The following is a 19,291-nucleotide window of genomic DNA, read 5'->3' on the forward strand; positions in this document are numbered from 1 at the left end:
GACACAGGTAAGGAGGGATGTGGCCAGCGGTGGAGATCCATGTCATGGTTTCCTTTTCCTCAGATCTTAATAAACCCAACTTTATTACTGGATAGTTGAAAACCCAGAAACATAAAGGTGAGATGCGATTGGAAGCTGCAGGGATTTTAAAGAGCCTATGGGGGGCCGGCCTCGCTCACCTCCTCCTCCTCCTGGGACTCTCCCATTGGTCCGTTGTGCTTCTCCTGGTACAGGATCTTCTTCATCTTGCGGTACTGCAGGTTGTCCAGCTCTCGCACTGCATCCTTGGTCCTCTGGATGAGCTCGATGAGGACCCTGGTGGGGCGCTCTCTCCGGACAAACTCATGCTGAGGGGCGGGGGAGACAGACAGTCAGTCAGACAACCAAACCACTACATCAACCACCCCTACTCCCTCCTCCTCCTCAACCCTGAGTCCCACTCCCCTCTTCTCCCACACCTTCTCCCATCTGTTCTTTATTTCCCTCCGCAAATAACCAAATAATTATGATAAATAAAAGAAATACAAATATTCAGAAAACCTTTCTACCATCCATTTCACATGTTCGTTTTAGTGATAAAGACTACCTAAGGATGGGGCTTCACGGCCCGATCATTGCTCTCGCATTAATTGACAGTTTTGGATGATTTACAAATCTATAACTTTTCTTTTCTCAGTCCAGCTGGGTGCCTGGACAGCAGGTGCCCAGTCCATCGGAGCAATTAGGGACTTAATTGTCTTAGCGACTGGCTTAATTGAGGAAATTCCACCGTGCCTCCTCAGTCTGAGACGTGCGTTTGTCATGCAGAGGACAGCTGGAGAACCTGCAGGGCAGTCAGTCAGGACAACTGTTCCCCTGAAGGACGGAGAGCCTGAAACTGGGAGTTTAGGTCTGAAAATACTTCAGCTACAGTCAACATACATGATATATAAACAACTAGGAACTCTGGCTAATGTAGTGCAGGTTATCGTAGCAAAACAAAATGTCAATTCAGCCAAAGCTGAATACAATGGTCAGACCACAGTCAAACCTACATTTTCTTTTCATAGACCCAAGCTATAAAACTGATCAAGAATTACATGTTCTTTGGTGCATGGATTACTCTGCAGTTTAGAACAGCGGTGTCAAAATCCAGTCCCAGTCACGACCGCAGTGGCTGCTGGTATTTGTGGTTGTCTATTCAATCAGCAACCAATTAATGGCTTGAGAACAATGTGTGTGGGCTCTTTGGCCAGTAAATGAGTAAAATTAATCACTCGTGCTGAAACACACCAACACCCTGCAGGACTGGAGTCTGACAGCCCTGGTCTAGACATCTCCCAGCATGACCCTATTTGTTCTGAACTCGTGTCTCGGTCTTCCACTAGATGGCGCCTGTGCTTTGTACGCGCTCCAGAGCAGCTTTTGGGGATACTTTGGAAATTGAGGATGAAATGAGCGAGAGAGGGAAAACCGGCCGTTCGCTGAAATCCCATTGAAATGAATGTAACGCGTGTCCGATTGAAAGGAAATGGTCGGGAACATTGGGGAGCGTAAAATGACGATGATATTTGTTCATTCACTGTAAATCCAGCATATCGATGAGGCATGGGGGTGGTCCCACTCCAGCGCAGATAAGCACCTCCGCTTTAAATGGGCAGAGCGTGATTGACCGGGCTGGGAGAAAACTAATCTTTGGGATAATCCCTCTAAAAAGAGAAAATTACGAGAGCTTGCAGCCAACTGCCTGCCCCTCCCCCCTCCCCTCCCCTCCTTCTGCTACCGCCCATCCCTCCATCCCAAATCCAGCCTTCCTCCTGCTCCATGCTGCTCCTCCCATCCCTGGGCACGGTTTCAGGCCTGAGAATCACCTGAGCTGGACTCTTTCTGCACGTACGGGGAGGGGGAATTCATTCAGAGTGTAAGTGGAACCTGGAGAGAAAGCTCTGGATGCAAAATCCAGATTAGTGACCTGATTTCCTCCTAAAGAGCTTGAGGAGGCAGGGGGAGGGTATTAAATGAGCAGGGGGGGTAGGCGCTGGTCAGGCTGGGGTCAGGACACCCCCGGTCCCCCCCGGATGAGCCCCCTCTGCTTCTGATCTCGGGTCAGGTGAGAAACCTACACTCTTGCCCAAGAGAGCGTGACTAACCCGAGCATAAAACTCTTATCCCAGATTAGGATTACCTGTCAGCCAGGCAAACAAAAAGATCAACTCATCATAGAGGCACTGTACACACACTGTACGCACACACACTCACGCGTGCGCACACACACACGCACTCTCTCACACCTTCCAGGCTATGATGCCACACGCTGTTCACACACACACACTGTATGCCCGCGCACACATACACATACACACACACACACACACTCACTCTCTCACACCTTCCAGGCTATGATGTCACACACACATTCAGCTTGCAATGCCTCTGGGGTACACCTACACACCAGCCTGTAATCTACAGAGTCATCTCAAAGAGCTACATGCAAATATGCACATACGCATTCACGAGCATGAACCCCCGCACACACATGCATGTGCATTTATACAGACACATTACATACACTCACGCTCACACACACTACATACACTCACGCATGAACACACACACACATTACATACACTCACGCACACACACACCAGGCTATGTGTGTCACACTGACAGAGAGGAGCACTCCCATGGTGGACGTACAAACGGAGTGTAACCTGCAGTCCCACTTCTGAGAGATGAAGCGCTCGAACAAACACGAGCTGGACTTAAGACCCGAGAGCTCAAACAAGGCTCACATTGGTGGAGAGAACAGAGAGAGCAAACAAAGCTCTGATTGGAGGAGAGAAGTGGAAGCTCAAACAGAGCTCTGATTGGTGGAGAGAAAGAGAAGCTCAAACAGAGCTCTGATTTGTGGAGAGAAGGTGAAGCTCAAACAGAGCTCTGATTGGTGGCAAAAGCAGGAGCTCAAACAGAGCTCTGATTTGTGGAGAGAAGGTGGAGCTCAAATAGAGCTCTGATTGGTGGAGAAAGCAGGAGCTCAAACAGAGCTCTGATTGGTGGAGAAAGCAGGAGCTCGCTCACTCACCCTCAGGAGCTCAGCTGAGGAGGGTCTGTCCTGGGGAATCTTCAGCAGGCAGTAGTCAACGAAGCTCCGGAACGGGTCCGACCTGCAGGCAGGGTGACCCAACTGTGAGCTACAGAACACACACTCAACCAGGACAGACCTACAGAACACACACTCAACCAGGACAGACCTACAGAACACACACTCAACCAGGACAGACTTACAGAACACACACACACTCAACCGGAACAGAACTAGAGTGCGCACACACACACACACACACATGCACACACAACACAATTGCACACACTGACACACAGACAGATAGACAGACACATACACACACATTCTGGCAATCTAACATGGTCACGTTTCAAACTGTGAAATAAAAACAAACTTAGCGTTGAGTGTAGCTAAACTTAAACAACCTTTCTACGTGGAAGGTGTACAACATGTCATTTCACAGACCAAACAGTGCCTATTACTCGGTAAAAAAACCAACCTACTTCTATCTGCAAATTACAAGCACATCTATACATAAATAGAACACTGACATTATTTCATGAGTTCAGTTGAATTGATAGACACATTAGAAAATGAAAAAACCCTAGGATGGCCTGAATGATATCACAGATGACATTTTCCAATCTCCATTAGGAAGTGTCTGATGTGGAGCGCTCTGTGGATGTTTGTGTGCCTCTGACTGAGGGTGAAAGGCCCAGAGCTTCCCTGGGCTCGGCAGCGAGGCCTGTTCGAGTGGCTCTCAGACCTGGATTCACCTCTCATGTCTCGTTTCTCTGGATTAACATATGTGAAGCCTCTTGGGATCGCCATGGAAACGAAAAGGCACTGACCTATAAATGTTGCGGGGCAGCTGAGCTGCTCTCTGGGATATAGCCCCAGGTGAAAATGATAAGAAAACTCTAATAAACTATTGGGGACATGGAAGTACATGTTAATCATACTTGTATGCATTTTTCCTCAGAGAACTAAATTTTGTTAACCAAATAAGACACACACCTCACAGCCCACAGAAAGTACAGAACGTTTCCTGTTGAACATTTTGATTACCTGTTCTCTTTCTTGCTCAGTTCTGAACATGGGGTTGCAATAATGTGTGTGTGTGGCATGTGTTTGTGTGGGTGGGATGTGTGGGTGTGCATTTGGGGGACATTATATCTGTCTGGAGAGCACTTTAAAACACTATGCATTCTGTTAGCGTGCAAAAATGCTCCACCACAGTTCATTAAGGACTAATTGCCAAGAAGTATCCTCAGTTCATGAGGTATATGTAGTTTAAATCGATTGATCACTTTATTAGGTAGACCTGTACACCAGCTTGTTAATGCAAATATTTAATCAGTCATGTGGCATGTGGCAGCAACTACATGCATAACAGCATGCAGACCTGGTCAAGAGGTTCTTTTTTCAGACCAAATGTCAGAATGGGGAAGAAATGTGTTTGAAGTGACTTTGACCGTGGAATAATTGTTGGTGTCAGACAGGGTGGTTTGAGTATCTTCGAAACGGCTCATCTCCTTTGATTGTCACGAACAACAGTCTCTAGAGTTCGCCGAGAACGGTGTGAAAAACAAAAAACATCCAGTGAGCAGAAGTTTTGCGGCCTTGTTAACGAGAGAGGTCAGAGGAGAAGGGCCAGACTGGTCAAAGCTGACAGGAAGGCGACAGTAACACAAATAACCACACATTTCAACTGTGGTATGCAGAAGAGCATCTCTGAACACACAGTGCGTCAAACCTCTTAAGTGTATAGGCTACAGCAGCAATAAGTCTAAAAAATAAGTACCTAATAAAGTGCTCACTGAGTGCATCTGTGAACCTCTCCACTGTATGTATTGAAACCTCTCCACTGTACTGTCACGCGAGGAGCACAGATCGCTTCGAGCTTCCTCTCTCATCACGTTTGTCGCCCGCCGTGTTTGCTTTTGTGTCCCAGAGGCTACGGAGAGACGGCTCCCATCGTAATTCCGCATGACATTCCCAGGCTACTTACCACTCGTTGGTCTGGAGGGTGGGGGAGTCGTTCTGGGCGATGTGGTATAAGGCACTCATTGCGTTCATGTTGAACAGGGGGGGCTTGCGCTCCGCTTCAGGGACAGAGAGAACACGTGTACCTCAGTGAAAGAGCTCCGCTAATCCGCCGTGTCATCGCTAACACAACCCCGTATTACTGCCACCAAACCTTCATCCACCCCCCCCCCCCCCCCCAACCATCTGATATCCACCCTGTAATCCAGACGGACAACCGGCTATTACCGTGTCTCGCTAACGCTACCTGTGTTAACATACTTAAGGGCCACCAAAGAGGAGCGAATTACATTTTAGCCTAGCGGTTAAAAACCAAGATTGGTACGGTTGACCGTACAGTACCAAAAGCCCTACTGTACATACACGGGTGTGAACTTAGGGACTTGAATTACAGGGCAGAGTTGCAGACGGTCTGCTGGGGGTAGACACAGAAACCTCCCCCCCGCCTTTTTAGTGTCCGGTTAGAATAAAGGAAGGGGGGGACAATCCTATCCGTAGAGGGCCGGTGTGGGTACAGGTTTTCCTTTTAGCCCAGTGCTAAGACACCTGATTCAGCTAATCAACTAATCATGGTCTTCATTCAAGAACTAGGTAAGTAGAATCAGGTGTCCTAGCGCTGAGTTAAAACAAAAGCCGGCACCCACACCGGCCCTTTTCGGAGATGACTGGACACCCCTGCTTCAGGACAGCACCCATGCCTGTCCCTTTAAAGCAGTGCTACTGACCTCCAGGTCCTGGAGGACACAGTGTCTGCAGGTGTTTGCTCTAACCACGCACTACACCACCAGATTTCACTAATCAGCTTACTTCCTAAACCACGGAGGTAAATAATGAGCGGAATCAGGTGGTGTGGTGCACGGTGGGAGGAAATACCTGCAGACACTTTGGCCCACAGGACCTGGAGTGAGCACTGCTGCTTTAAGTGATGTCACAGCTTAACAAGCGAATCAGCCTTTGGCAGTGGTTCCCAAACCTCGGGAGCCAGATCCAGGTATTTGATGGGTTCCACCGCAAGCACACCGAATATGAACTAGTCAAGCCCTCAATTAGCTGCATCAATAGTGCTTGAGAAGGAACACATGGAACACCTGGATCCAGCTGAGGGTCTCCAAAGGGAGTTTTAGGAAGCACTGCCCTAAAACAAATGGCGCTTATCTCCAGCGATTGTAGATCCAGACTAAGGAAGCACATAGTAGTGACCCATGTAATCTGCACAATGAAGCTCTATCTGGGTGTGATTATACATGTCTGAAAGAAGGGTTTACTCTGCTCACCAAGCTCAATACAGGTGATCCCAAGCGACCAGATATCTACTTTCCCCTCGTACTGGCCCTCATCCATAGCGAGAATCACCTCCGGGGCCATCCTGCCAAAGGAGAACACATGTTAAATATGACTCTTTTTTTTATTTTATTTTTTAGATTTTGAGTGTTAATATTTGAATATTTTTACTGATTAAAAATATTAAGACTTTGAGCAAACACTTTTAATCACGTTGGTTTTCTTATTTTTATTAATTTATTTTCCGTACAATCCAATATTCTGCAGCTGCATATTTACAGAAGCAGATCAGGTTACGTTCTGTGCTATGGGCCATTATGGCAATGCCCCACCTGGGAGTTGAACCTGTAACCTCCCAGCACCGTAACCGTCACGCTCCACTAACAGGTTGCAACATTCTCAAACAGGCCGCAACACGGGAAGGAGTGTGCTAGTGGGTAGGGGGAGTTTGACTTCTGAGCTGCAAACCACAGGCTACCACTTCTGTTCATCGAGCGATCCAGCAGCTGGGGTATGTGGCTGGGGTATGCAGTTGAAATTGTACTTCCCTCTAGGGTATTTCAGCACAGTTGGCTATGGGTATGCACTTTGCACTTTGTTATACGTCGCTCTGGATAAGAGCGTCTGCCAAATGCCATTCATATAAAAATGTAATGTGTGGAGCTGGGGTATGGGGCTGGGGTATGCAGCGACTGCACTCTTGGACAACGCAGACGTTGCAGGTGTCCAGTGAGATGCCATTGATGAGGTGGGGATACCCTGCTGACTAAACCCCACCCCCCCTTTCCTGGAAGAAATCTGGCCTGGTCAGGCCTTGAGACCAGGTGCCACAACATGCCAACGGCCTGATTTACTAAGACCTTGAGTAGACACACTGTGCAGAACCTTTTAGCACATATAAAATAGTAACACAACCATTGATTGGTGCTAAACAAATACCATGACCAATCATTGGTCATGTTGCTGGTTTTGCATGTGGTAAATCATTTTGCACAAACTGTAAGTGCCTGAACTGGGCGTGCTCCCGGGGGTCTGAGTCAGGCCTTTTAGCAGCGGGACAGGGAGGGGCATCGCGGGAGGGGTCGTGGAGGGTGAGGCTAGATTCCACCCTTCAGCAGTTGCCCTCGAGTCTTCCCCCAGCGTGTGCGCACTTACCAATAAGGTGTACCCACGAAGGAGTTGGCAGGAGAGGCTATGGAGGCGGATCCGAAGTCGGCCAGTTTGACCTGACCCGGCTCGGTCAGGAGGATATTTCCAGCTTTCACATCTCTGTGGAAGAGAGCGTAATTAAGGGTCTGCCGTCCGTACATATACTTTTGGGCTGTGACGTATCTCGCCACGCTGAACTCTGTGTGGGCCTGCTAAACTACTTATTTATGAGCACACTTTGTTCTTCAAGTGTACTTACGTTCTAAATGCTTCCATTTATGATGGCTAACTATTTATTAGCTGTGCGCAGATAAAAAGATTAGACCTTCATGAGTGGCTTTAATTTGTTATTCAGTGACCAATGGGGAAAAAACACAGGTTTTGTACATTGAACTTTGTAGTTCTGTATCTCAGGATTGTAGAGGGGCTTATCTGCACTACAATGTCCTAAAACCTCCCGTAAAAACAAGATTCTGCTTTTTGCGCTAGCACAGCGCGGCAACTCACCTGTGAATCATGTTATGGGAATGCAGGTAAGCAAGTCCTTGCAAGGCACCATGGGTAATGGCAGCAATTTCAACCTCTTGGAGGGGTTTCTTGTGTACTATTTGTAGAGAAGAAAACCACACAGGAATCAGTGTTATTTTGGGGGAATGTAAGAGCTGTACAAAAGGAAGCGTGCCGGGTCAACATGTTAAGAAACCTCAAGGTCACAACAAGGTCATTAAACGGACAGCGAGTCTTGCTGTGACGTAGGAGGACTTCCAAAATTCCAAAACAACTAAAGGTCAAACAAGCAGCTGTCAGGAGACGGCTGGTTAGTGTCAACCTGTTGCTGCATGCGCACAGGGGCACACGCATGCACACATGCACGCACAAATCCAGCCCCCCACCCAATCACACACACACACACACGTGTGCGCACACACGTCTTGTCCTTTTTAACACCAGCTGAATCTGTTCTGAAAGGCAGCTACATATGAACACAGCTACTGCATCGGGACACACAAGAGACCTCTGTTTCATACAGGTAATCTGCCCCTTAAAGACAAACCATCTGAACATCTTACCCTCTAATAAATCAGAAGCAGAGCCCAGGCAATACTCCATCACCAACTGAAAGAGAGGGAAATAAATAAATAAATAAATAAAATAAAATAAAATAAAATAAAATAAAATAAAATAAAATAAAATAAAATAGAATATCACCCACAATGCATTTCTTCAGAAAAGGAAGTGTTAGGCATCCATTAACAAAACCCTATATGAGCATTCAGTGTCAGTTTTAAATCCCAGATGTTGAAGTTATTATTATTTTTATTTATTTATTTGTTTTTAAATCCTTGTACAGAACGTGCAGCAGTTTAATCGTCGCACTGACGGGATAAACTAAAGTGATGATTGGAGTTTTTGAGAGGCGTGAGGGGGGTCACTCGGAGGGAAAATGTGATTTTGCAGCTTAATATGGGAGACTGTTCAGCTTGTGGACAGACCAGGCAGATCCTGCTTTCCCTACTCCTGCAGGCCTGGCTTGTGGCTTGCAAATTAAAATACAAATGAGACAGAGAACAGAAGGATAAGGAGATGAGAGAGAAAGAGTGTGAGTGAGAGAGTGTGTGTGAGAAAGAGGAGGAGAGCGAGACAGATACAGAGACAGCGAGACAGAATGAGAGAGGAGTGTGAGAGAGGAGAGATACACAGAGAAGAAGTAACACAGAGACTGAGAGAGAGAGAGAGAGAGAGAGAGAGAGCGCAGTACGCACCCAGGCAGTGTTGTCTTTCAAGTAGCAGCCTTTGTATTCGATGGTGTTGGGGTGTCGCAGCTGTTCCAAAAATTTGACCTCCTTGATGATGTCCTGCCATTTCTGCACACGAGGACACAAAGACAGCTGCGTTAGCGGCGAACGGCTAACACATGCTGATTCCAGAAACCGGCTGGGTCACAGTAGCCCTGTCTGTAAATGGACTTAAAATACATGAAAATGGTGTAATTGTGGTGAGAGTCAGTGGTAAGGGCAACTGCCACGTGAGTAAATGGCCTTGGGTTTGAGTAAGAAAGGGGTCACTGCTCTCTGGCTTTGAGTGAGGGTACTCTCAGCACGTGATGTGTCTCCAGTTGGTGCCTCTTGAGGATTTCTGAGAATTCTTAGTCTCTGTAGGATGTAAGCTATGCCAGACTATGCTGGGCTGGGCAGGTCTGGGTGGGTCCGGGTGGGTCCGGGCAGGTCCGGGCAATACCGGAAAAAAGAAAAGCAAAAAGCAGTAAGCGCCTCACCTCCGTAGTCTGCTTGCCGTTGTAGGACATCTTCTTGATGGCCACCACCTCATTAGAGTAGGAGTTCCGGGCCTGATGCGAAACAAAACAAAGATAAAAAATAAAAATAAGAGGTGTTAATGACATGAATAACGTGACCGCATTGCTCAGTTGGGGGGGGGGGGGTTCAGGGGTGGGTGTGACCCCTTTTCCGTGCTCTTCCTCCGAGGTCTTTCCGAGCTGACCAATCCCATCTCGGCATCACCAGCTGGCTTCCCCACTTAATGTGTGGAACAGCTGTCTTAAGAGGAGCATCTCTACTTTACTTATTTATCCCCCCTCACCCACTCCCGATGCCCCAAGCCCTGCATCTGGAGGACGGACATTATGGGAGTGAGGGGGGTGTGGGGGGATTTGTGTGACGGATTCAGGTCTCCTTGCCCAGTTGGACTCGGGTGGGGGGGCTTTTTGTATTAGTCCAAAAGATTAAGAAACGCCACAATAAAAGACCTTTTTCTAGCCAGGTTTACCGCTAGACAAAGCCCCTTGGTTCTCCTTTAGAACATGCAACTCTACACGCAGAGCCGTCCTGGGTCTCCTTTACAATGCACGGAGGGCCCCAATGAGACCATTATACAGCAAGGTCACACATCATTACAAGCCATTTATGTGAAACAATGAGGAAACATCAAGCTAAGCATCGCCGGAAAAACCCACACGTCGAGCACTACCGCGCGATGCGCATTACTTTCAGCCAGCAGCGGTGCCATCTTCACACGGAATCCAAACATCGCGCTGAACTCACAAAGCCAGGCTGAGGATTGTGAGAGCAACTGCTATTAATAATCACTTTTGTGAAAGCGTTTCAGTTTTTTTTATGCAAGTCTGCAGCTGTACGCCAAGCGCAGTGAAGTCAGCGAGAAACGGCCCCTGTACAGTTCTGAAAGCCCGGGCCTTTCAGAGGAACAGTAAACAGTAGTGTGGATTTTGAACCCACTCTGGGTCAGAAGGTCAGGGACAGCACCATCCAGCGCTCTGTTGCCTTCTCTGTACACTTATCTCAGCCTGCAGGGCCCAACGCACTACACTGCAAACACAAGCCAGTCTTAAAAATTGTGTATGTTGTGTAATTAGACTTAAAGTCTTTTTTTTTCTCTCAAGTAGAAAATATTATAATATATTGTTTTAAGTTACTGTTTGCTTGACAAGTGAAATTGTCTTTGGCAAATCCTGAAAGGAGTCAAATGGTCTCACAGCATTGGCAATATTTTTGTCTTATTAGAAATCCATCCATCCATCCATTATCTTAACCCGCTTATCCTGAACAGGGTCGCAGGGGGGCTGGAGCCTATCCCAGCATACATTGGGCGAAAGGCAGGAATACACCCTGGACAGGTCGCCAGTCCATCGCAGGGCACACGCACCATTCATTCACTCACACACTCATACACTCATACCTATGGGCAATTTAGACTCTCCAATCAGCCTAACCTGCATGTCTTTGGACTGTGGGAGGAAACCGGAGTACCCGGAGGAAACCCACGCAGACACGGGGAGAACATGCAAACTCCGCACAGAGAGGCCCCGGCCGACGGGGATTCGAACCCAGGACCTCCTTGCTGTGAGGCCTTATTAGAAATGTTAAATCAAAATCTTAGAATTTTAAATCTAGATGTGACTTAAATACTTGTTGTGATTTACTTATTTATTACAGTGTAAAATGAGGAGAGGAGGGAATGTACTTCCTCCTTCCCTTCAACACACCAGATGTTCTGGCTTTGCCTCAATAGACACCTGTACTGACACCCTAACACAGGCATCTTTGCCTCAATAGACACCTGTACTGACACCCTAACACAGGCATCTTTGCATCAATAGACACCTGTACTGACACCCTAACACAGGCATCTTTGCATCAATAGATACCTGTACCGACACCCTAACACAGGCATCTTTGCCTCAATAGATACCTGTACTGGATATAAACACCTGTACTGACACCCTAACACAGGCATCCTGGCATCAGCAGACACCTGTACTGACACCCTAACACAGGCATCTTGGCATCAGCAGACAGGTTTCCTGCTGACAAACACCCGTTCAGGCACTCTGAAGACACAGGATTTCAACCTCCAGGGACCCCCACTCAAATGCATCCAAGGATTGCCCTCCCCATTCTCATTTTTATATTTTCCCAAATTTACAAATTCATTGCATAAGAAGTCTGGCCAGGGAGAGGACCACAAGCAGATTTTACTTACCTTGGATAACCTTATTGTCAAAGCAATTCTGGAGTGCATTGGATTGTTGCCGTTTTCTAGTACTTAAATTATGCAACTGGTCTCAAGCATACCAACTAATTGTCTGCTGCCGGTGGGGAATGCAAATTATATAGACAACAATAAAAACAACAAGATGCACATTTACAACTCGAGATCATGTTTTTATAAGGTGGGTTTTTAGAGCTCTCAAGCCACACTGCTACAAGCTGCCTGTCTGAAATTCAATAAATCTCACCCATATGGCTAATGAACAGGGAACTGTAGTCTGTCTGCTTCATTACAGAGACAAACGACCACATAGAAAAAACTGCTTTCTCGGAATAAGGGGAAAAATCTACGATAGGTTCTTTAATGTATCAGGAACAGCAGAACAGATATAAGCAGTCCCCAGTGCTTCTTTACACAAAATATGGGCTGGGCGTCATGAGGCGCCAGGGTGCGGCCTGCCTGATTTTATGTGCACAGGTAGCGGAACAGGTGTGGGCTCGCCCCGTGCACGGAGCTCAGGGCTGTACCTGGGGCCCAGGAGAGGAGAGAGGCACAGCTCGCAGTGCAGTACAGAAATACCACTCGGTTCACAGTGACGGCAAAAAAAAAAAAAAAAAAAACAGTTAAAGGCTGACGCTTCTAGCTCTGACTGTTCTGTTGACAGGCAGAAAGCTGCGTGGGCAGGCTCGCCTAGCACCGTGTAGCATAGAGGATTGCTCAACAAGCTTCACTACCCCTCTGGTTTCGGGCCCGCCCCGGTTTGACGTGACCCGTGGTCCCTGCCAAGCCTCGTCCCAATCCTCGCCAGGCTCCATGCGGGCCTAGGAGTTGGCGGTCGGCTTGCATTCGCATCCGCTAGCACCAAGAGAGAGCGCCAACGCTAACGGTAAATCCGACGAGTACTCACGAAGTACACTGCGCCGAAGCTCCCATGGCCGATCTCATGCAGGTCGCAGAAGACCTCCTCGGGGTCATCTTTGAAGAAGAGGTCGGCGAGCTCGGGGTCCTTCACTGCTCCTTTTCGCATGGACGATGGCATTATGGGATAGACAGTACCGTGTGGTTCCACTCGCTGCTCTTCATCCACGAGCGCGGCATTGGCGGTCAGTACCTGCGGAGAGACGGTGAGAAGCCAGTCAGTCCCCCCACTCCCTCCTTCCATCCCCCCTACCGGGTCCTCCCCCGACCACCGCCGGCGAAATCCACAATCGACACGCCCTGCAGCTGGTCATGACGTGTTGAGTCAGCATTGACATTCAAAAGGGGACTTCCCGTTTAAATCATTCCTGTTCGTAACAGCTATTAAGGCTGAAGGCCAGGATCACGAAACACCAGGTCATATGACCTATTCACAGCCAATAGAAACGTGAGGTTGTCGTCAGCCCATGAAACAGTTAAAAACACGTTCCTGATTCTACTGGGGCTGCCTCTTCACTCCCTTTCAAGCTGTGTGGATTATTCACCGGACGCATACTGTGTATATTTGTCACGCCGTGTGCGTCCGCGTGTGTGAGTGTGCGGGCGATGACGCATGCGCGTGGGCGGAGATGAGGGATCATGGGACGTGTGCTCACCGTCTGGTACTCATTGCTCATTGGAGCACACGGTCGGAGGGGGCCTGCGCAGTTGCGACTGCAGGTAGAGCAGGGATGACTCACAGGAGCAGCTGGGAGCCTTGGCCGGCCCACGGATGGGAGTAGGCGGCGCGCTGGAACGCGTAAACAGAACGTGGAGGTCGCACGACCGCGCGTTCAGTCACGCCAACACGCCGTGAGAAGGGCGGCTAACGCGGGCGGGCCCCTGAGACTGACAGAGCCCGCTTCATTCTCCCAATTCACGGGCCCTGCTCATATCGAACACATTATGAGAGTCACAAGGCTAAATCGGGACCAGGGAGTGTGATACTTCTGCACCGACGATCGCCAGAGAAATGCTGCAGCACAAAAGCCAAGTTCTAGTGGCCCCAGGGGCATTTCGTGTTAGAACATCTATTTCTTGATTAACACAGATACACACATCCCTGCTAAATGAACGTTATGTAAGAGACACAGAGAATTCTGACTGAAAGTACACAGTTCAGAATGAGTGTAAACGTTGGACTCTCTCGACAGGCACTCCGTAGGGGTGCGTGATATTTCTCGAGAACGTGTGAGACTCACCAGGTTCTCACTGAAGGCTTAAGGTGACTCTCACGCCATTGGACATGGCGTAAAAAATGACACACATCAGGTCCGTGATGCATACACAGACTGGCTGTAACCTCTCAATTATTCAGTCACCATTTTCCAAACGTGTGAAATGTAAAAAAACTAATAAAATCTAGCTTTTATGCATTTTTTTATTTATTTTGTGATTTCAATAACGGACCTTCTTCCAATAGAGCTTTGAGAAGCTAATCACTGTTCCTTGTCGCCATGTTGTTCTTAACAGGCATCCATAGTTCAGCGCGGAGTGGCCTAGATTGCCCTGTCATAGCGGTAAGATATTTCCCTCCGATCGCTACCTGTCTCATAGATTTGTTAAGCCCCCGTCAGGGAGCCACCGCCCATCCCAGACGTAGAAGCCTTCACCGACCCGTCTCTGACGAACACACAACAACCGAGAAAAGCAGCGGTGTGTCTCCCCGTTGCATCACTCCACTCGCTCTCCCGTCGAGCTACGTTGTCGCGCGACCATCTGAAATAATACCTGACGTAAGGATGAGCTAAAACGGGAGATTCTTCCTCCCAGTAGGCTGGGGGGCGCGTGGGGGGGAGTTACATTTTAGCATCATGGTCGACATTTGAAAGATAAACAAAAAAGAAAAGAATTGAAAAAAAATAAGCAAGAAGGAAAAAGGATTGGAGGAAAAACGGAACTAATGAAGTCACGAGTCGTCTCTCTGAGGGTCCGTCCCCCCCCCACCCCCTCCTGTTTCTCCCTCCATCTGATTCGCTGAAATGATGCAACGTGGCAACAACAGGTTGTAAGAGTGTGGGGTGCGTGCAGCATCCCTGCTGTCCATTCGCAGCGTTTTGACCAATAACGCCGTTTCAGTGGGGGGGAGATAGGAGGAAGGAGCTTAGACAGATTAGGCAGGTGGGGGGTGGGGGGGCGTTGTGGCGGTGTGAACTCTTGAGGTTGGGGCTGTGCGTGTGTGTGTGTGCGTGTGTGCGCGCATGTGAGTGTTTGTGTGTGTGTGAGTCTACTCCGTGTTGCTTATATTTCTTTCTCACATTGCGGAGTACCCCCCCCCCAACAAAAGAAACCACACTCGCATTACTAATTTATCTGGAAATGTATTTGTAAGAAAAAAAGCCTATCAGAGCGCTGAATAATGCATAGGGCCTCACACGCTGAGGTCAGCGTGCTTCGGGGAGACGCGCATCTGTGCGCCAGCTACCTTGTCACGCCCAGCGTTGCCCGAGCACGGCAGGGGTGTGCGCGTGAGTGTGTGTGTGTGTGTGTGTGTGTGTGTGTGTGTGTGTGTGTGTGTGTGTGTGTGAGAGAGAGTGTGTGTGTGTGTGTGTGTGTGTGTGTGTGTGTGTGAGTGAGTGAGTGCGTGCGTGAACTGCTTCTCCAGGCAACTTGTCCTCTAGGACCCAAAACTGTGTGGGCTCCTTCTTGCATCTCTTATAAAAAAAAAATCTCTTACTGATTTTTAACAACCAACGCTCCAGGCTTCAGTAGCTCATGGGAGAGGTTATTTGTGAAACAAGGGTTCAAGAACACACATTTGGAAATTGTGTTCACTGTCATACCTTTAACAGCTGTTAAATGAACTCAGGGACAGGCTGATAACGGCGAATTATGACTAATCCAGCACTGGTTTAACAGATCTGCTGGTGCAAGAAATATTAAAACGTTGTCTTGGTTGTCCAGCATTGACAACACAGCACTGAGAGGTATTCAGAGCTATCCCATGTTGACATCGTTTGGAAGAAAAAAAACTGGAATTTAAACTGGATTTTTAGCTAGCATTGACTTGTAATGAAATAGAATAGCAGAATGTAGGACGGATGTACATTAGGGTATGCAATCTGACACTAAAATCTAACTGAAACATGCAGTCCAAATTGAGGATGAAGACATATTTTCTGCTTTTGATTACTCACCCAGTAAATAAATGTGCACATAAATAATTAAATGCAAAAAGTATTTTTTAAGAAAGAAATACGATGCTGTCACACGAACCAATTGAAATTATGATTTACATTAGCACGGAGTCAACCCCACGCAGCCCTACCCCCTCCTCCCCCTCCGCGTGCCCAGAGCCGGGCCCTCTCCTCGCGCTCCTGACGGGCTCCGTGTGACTCAGCAGCCTGCATCGCTCGTGGCGGTGACGGCGTGCCGAGCGGAACTGGAGCGAGCGGGAGCAGGAGCGAGCCCCCGCGTCTCCCTCTCCCCGCTTTAATTCCAAACGACTGCTCCACGGAGCAGCGCGCCGTATCTGGAGCACCGTCGCAGGGCAGGCCCGATCGCTCCGGAAAACTTCCGCGGGAGGGGAGTAATTAAACTGGAGTGCGGGGAGGGGGGCGGGGTGGCGATGGGAGGCTGATTGGAGGTGGCCAAATCTATGTACATTTTTTTTAAATGTACATCATTTAGGGGGCAGCCTAGTAGCTAAGATACATGACTGGGATACGCAAGGTTGGTGGTTCAAGTCCCGGGGTAGTTACAATAAGATCAGCACAGCTGTTGGGCCACTGAGCAAGGCCCTTAACCCAATATTGCTCCAGAGGGGAATGACCCCAGCATAGTCTAATCAACTGTAAGTTGCTTTGGATAAAAGCGTCAGCGAAATAACAAATTATTATTATTAGACTTATTATAAAAGGCCCTTTTTTTTAATATATATATTTCGGCCGAAGGCACCTTTTAAAATGAGTGACGGGGGTGTTCTCCGGCCTCTCTCACATCCACAGCCTGGACTGCATCTTCGGGTTCCAGACAGGAGACAAAATACCTGCGGAACAGAGACAGGAGTGAGACCCAGGGGGGTAACCGAGGGTGGGGGAGATTTATTTTTGAGCCAAAAATAAACGAGGGAAAATGTAATCACTGCCACTTTTCACAGTCTTTGATCACTCACTCCCTTTAACAGCCACTGTTTAAAAAAAAAAAAAAACACACACATGGGACGCACTAACAGCTTGTTGGCTCCATTCAAACTGTCAATTATTAAACCTGTGACCTTTGACACCTCCCCCCCCCCCCCCACATAGCAGAGCAACATTCACTTCAAACACGCCCCGCCATACAGTTCTCCCTTCTGCACAACACAAAACCGGGTACTGGTAATGAAAAAGGCATTTTAATAATAAAAGAAGGAAGAGAGGAGAAGAATGTACTGTGCTTGTCTGAGTGTTTCTGAATCATTCATGAGCTGGACGCAGGTAAGCCCCGCTCATAGCTGAGGGCTCCTTCTCCAAAACGCACACTTCCTGTGGGCCTGACCAAACGGAGAGGCGTCCGCTAGGGCACAGATCCTCGAACCGGGCCCTCAAATCCAAAACCAGCCCTGGTTTTCCTCCCAGGTAAGTAACTGAACGATTAGCGCTACCTATTGGCCAGATTCTCCCAGGTAAAGGGAGGGCGGAAAACCAGCAGGGACCCTGGAGGACCAAGATTTGAGGAACAGGGCGATGGGGGATGGACAGGACCTTCCGGAGAGCCGGGCAGGGGAGAAGAAAAAGAAAATGAAAAAAGAAAAGTGCAAGTGACTCATCGGGTCAGGTCAGTTCCGGCCCAGAGCCGACAGCCAGAGACAGAGACTCTGTTTACAGTGAGCGCCATATGATTTATGTCAGGACACGAGGTCGAAGCACAGGAGGTGGTGGGCACAACGCAACGTGGAGACTTTTTCATTTGCAGTCATCCGTTTGATTACTTCCGACGCCCCTTTTTTTCCAGGAGGATGATATTAAGCTGATTTCACTGTTGGTGTGTATATGTGTGTGTGTGTGCGTGTGTGTGTGCGGTGTGTGTGGTGTGTGGGGGGGATTAATTGGAACAGAAGGCCTGGGTGGCGTTAATGTCACAGCGTTCAGTGATGATTACCACTGTCATTTATTCTATGGCACTGGCAGGGGGAGTTCAATCTCCGCTTCAAATGGTTCAAGTTGTGAAAAAAAGAGTAGAAATAAAAATAACCGCTTGCGATTGCATGTGGAGTGTCTCACTGCTCTCTTTTTACACATTTTGTGGTGGGGCCACAACAGGGCAGGGGCCACATCCAACACAGCTCAGGAAGTTGACTGAAATTAAATTAATTAAAATCAAACCAGACCAAAACAAAACTAAAAGAACCAGACCAAAACAAATAGTATAAAGATCAATCATCAAGCTCAGAACAGGGGAACTGCAACAACTTGTTTTTCTGTTTTTGGGGTGGGGGAGAGGTGGGGCAGTTTGCATGTGGCTGACAGTGTCACTTTTATATTGTCATTTGGGGGGGAAAAAAAGTGAATAATGTATCAGTCCCAGCATTACAGAGAAAGAGTGCGACTCTAAGAGCAATATGTGTTTTAAGAGCTCACTCTACAGAGGCAGAGGGACAGGAGTGCTAGCAGAAGCAGGAAGGCACAGGTCCCAGGGGATGGAGCTGACTGAGGGGAGGGGACTGAGATAAACAGGACAAGGGGTCTGTCTGTCCGTCCAACACCTGCGGGTATGTGCTGTGCGCCTGCTTGCACAAAATGCTAAAATGTGCTCATCCCGGACAGACATTGGTTCTCCTGGTATTCAATCCAAAAAGGTTTCCTTCTGACTGGCGCTTGAGCCCAAAGCTTGCATGAGGAATGTGGATGTGCCGGTTCTCACCAGAGTGTCAGGGTGCCGTACAAATAACCAACACAGCTTTCCATGTTTGCCACTACGTCTCCCCACAACTTCACCGTAGCGCCACTAGCTAAGGCAGTGAGCCATTCCCAAACTATGGGCTGGGAGAGAAGCAGGGACAGGTCTCTGCTACAGCCACCAGCTTCATCTCCCATATAGACTCTATGCTGTGCAAAGACATTAATACTGCAGTCAAATTAAACACTGCAGCTGTAACACCATACAAACACTTCTTAGCATATTGGGAGAAAAGATAAATAATTTCAATTCTATATCTAAAAATACACCATATTGTTATACATTTTAATAGGGATGGTTAACAGTAGTCATACAAGAATAGAAGAACAAATAATCACAAGAACAGGCCGTTTGGCCCATCTATGCTTATCTACAAATTATAGCCAAGAGTGTACCACTCGCCACTTGCCA

At 48.1% G+C, this 19,291-nt stretch overlaps 1 protein-coding gene across 3 annotated transcripts in view; it reads right to left on the minus strand.

Annotated features, from left to right (window-relative positions):
• Window positions 1–19,291, minus strand: part of taok3a (TAO kinase 3a) — a 57,184-nt gene that overhangs the window by 20,528 nt on the left and 17,365 nt on the right. For all 3 annotated transcript variants that reach the window (XM_061259619.1, XM_061259620.1, XM_061259621.1), the window contains exons 2-12: window positions 16,898–16,988; window positions 12,951–13,154; window positions 9,795–9,866; window positions 9,283–9,384; window positions 8,590–8,635; window positions 8,027–8,123; window positions 7,526–7,639; window positions 6,364–6,455; window positions 5,055–5,148; window positions 3,062–3,143; window positions 180–347 (exon numbers count right to left, since the gene is read on the minus strand). In XM_061259619.1, coding sequence (XP_061115603.1) covers window positions 180–347; window positions 3,062–3,143; window positions 5,055–5,148; window positions 6,364–6,455; window positions 7,526–7,639; window positions 8,027–8,123; window positions 8,590–8,635; window positions 9,283–9,384; window positions 9,795–9,866; window positions 12,951–13,082 — 999 coding nt within the window. In that variant the 5' untranslated portion in view covers window positions 13,083–13,154; window positions 16,898–16,988. The remainder of the gene's footprint in view (window positions 1–179; window positions 348–3,061; window positions 3,144–5,054; window positions 5,149–6,363; window positions 6,456–7,525; window positions 7,640–8,026; window positions 8,124–8,589; window positions 8,636–9,282; window positions 9,385–9,794; window positions 9,867–12,950; window positions 13,155–16,897; window positions 16,989–19,291) is intronic.

This window comes from Conger conger, chromosome 11, assembly GCF_963514075.1.
Source record: "Conger conger chromosome 11, fConCon1.1, whole genome shotgun sequence".
Classification (NCBI taxonomy): domain Eukaryota; kingdom Metazoa; phylum Chordata; class Actinopteri; order Anguilliformes; family Congridae; genus Conger; species Conger conger.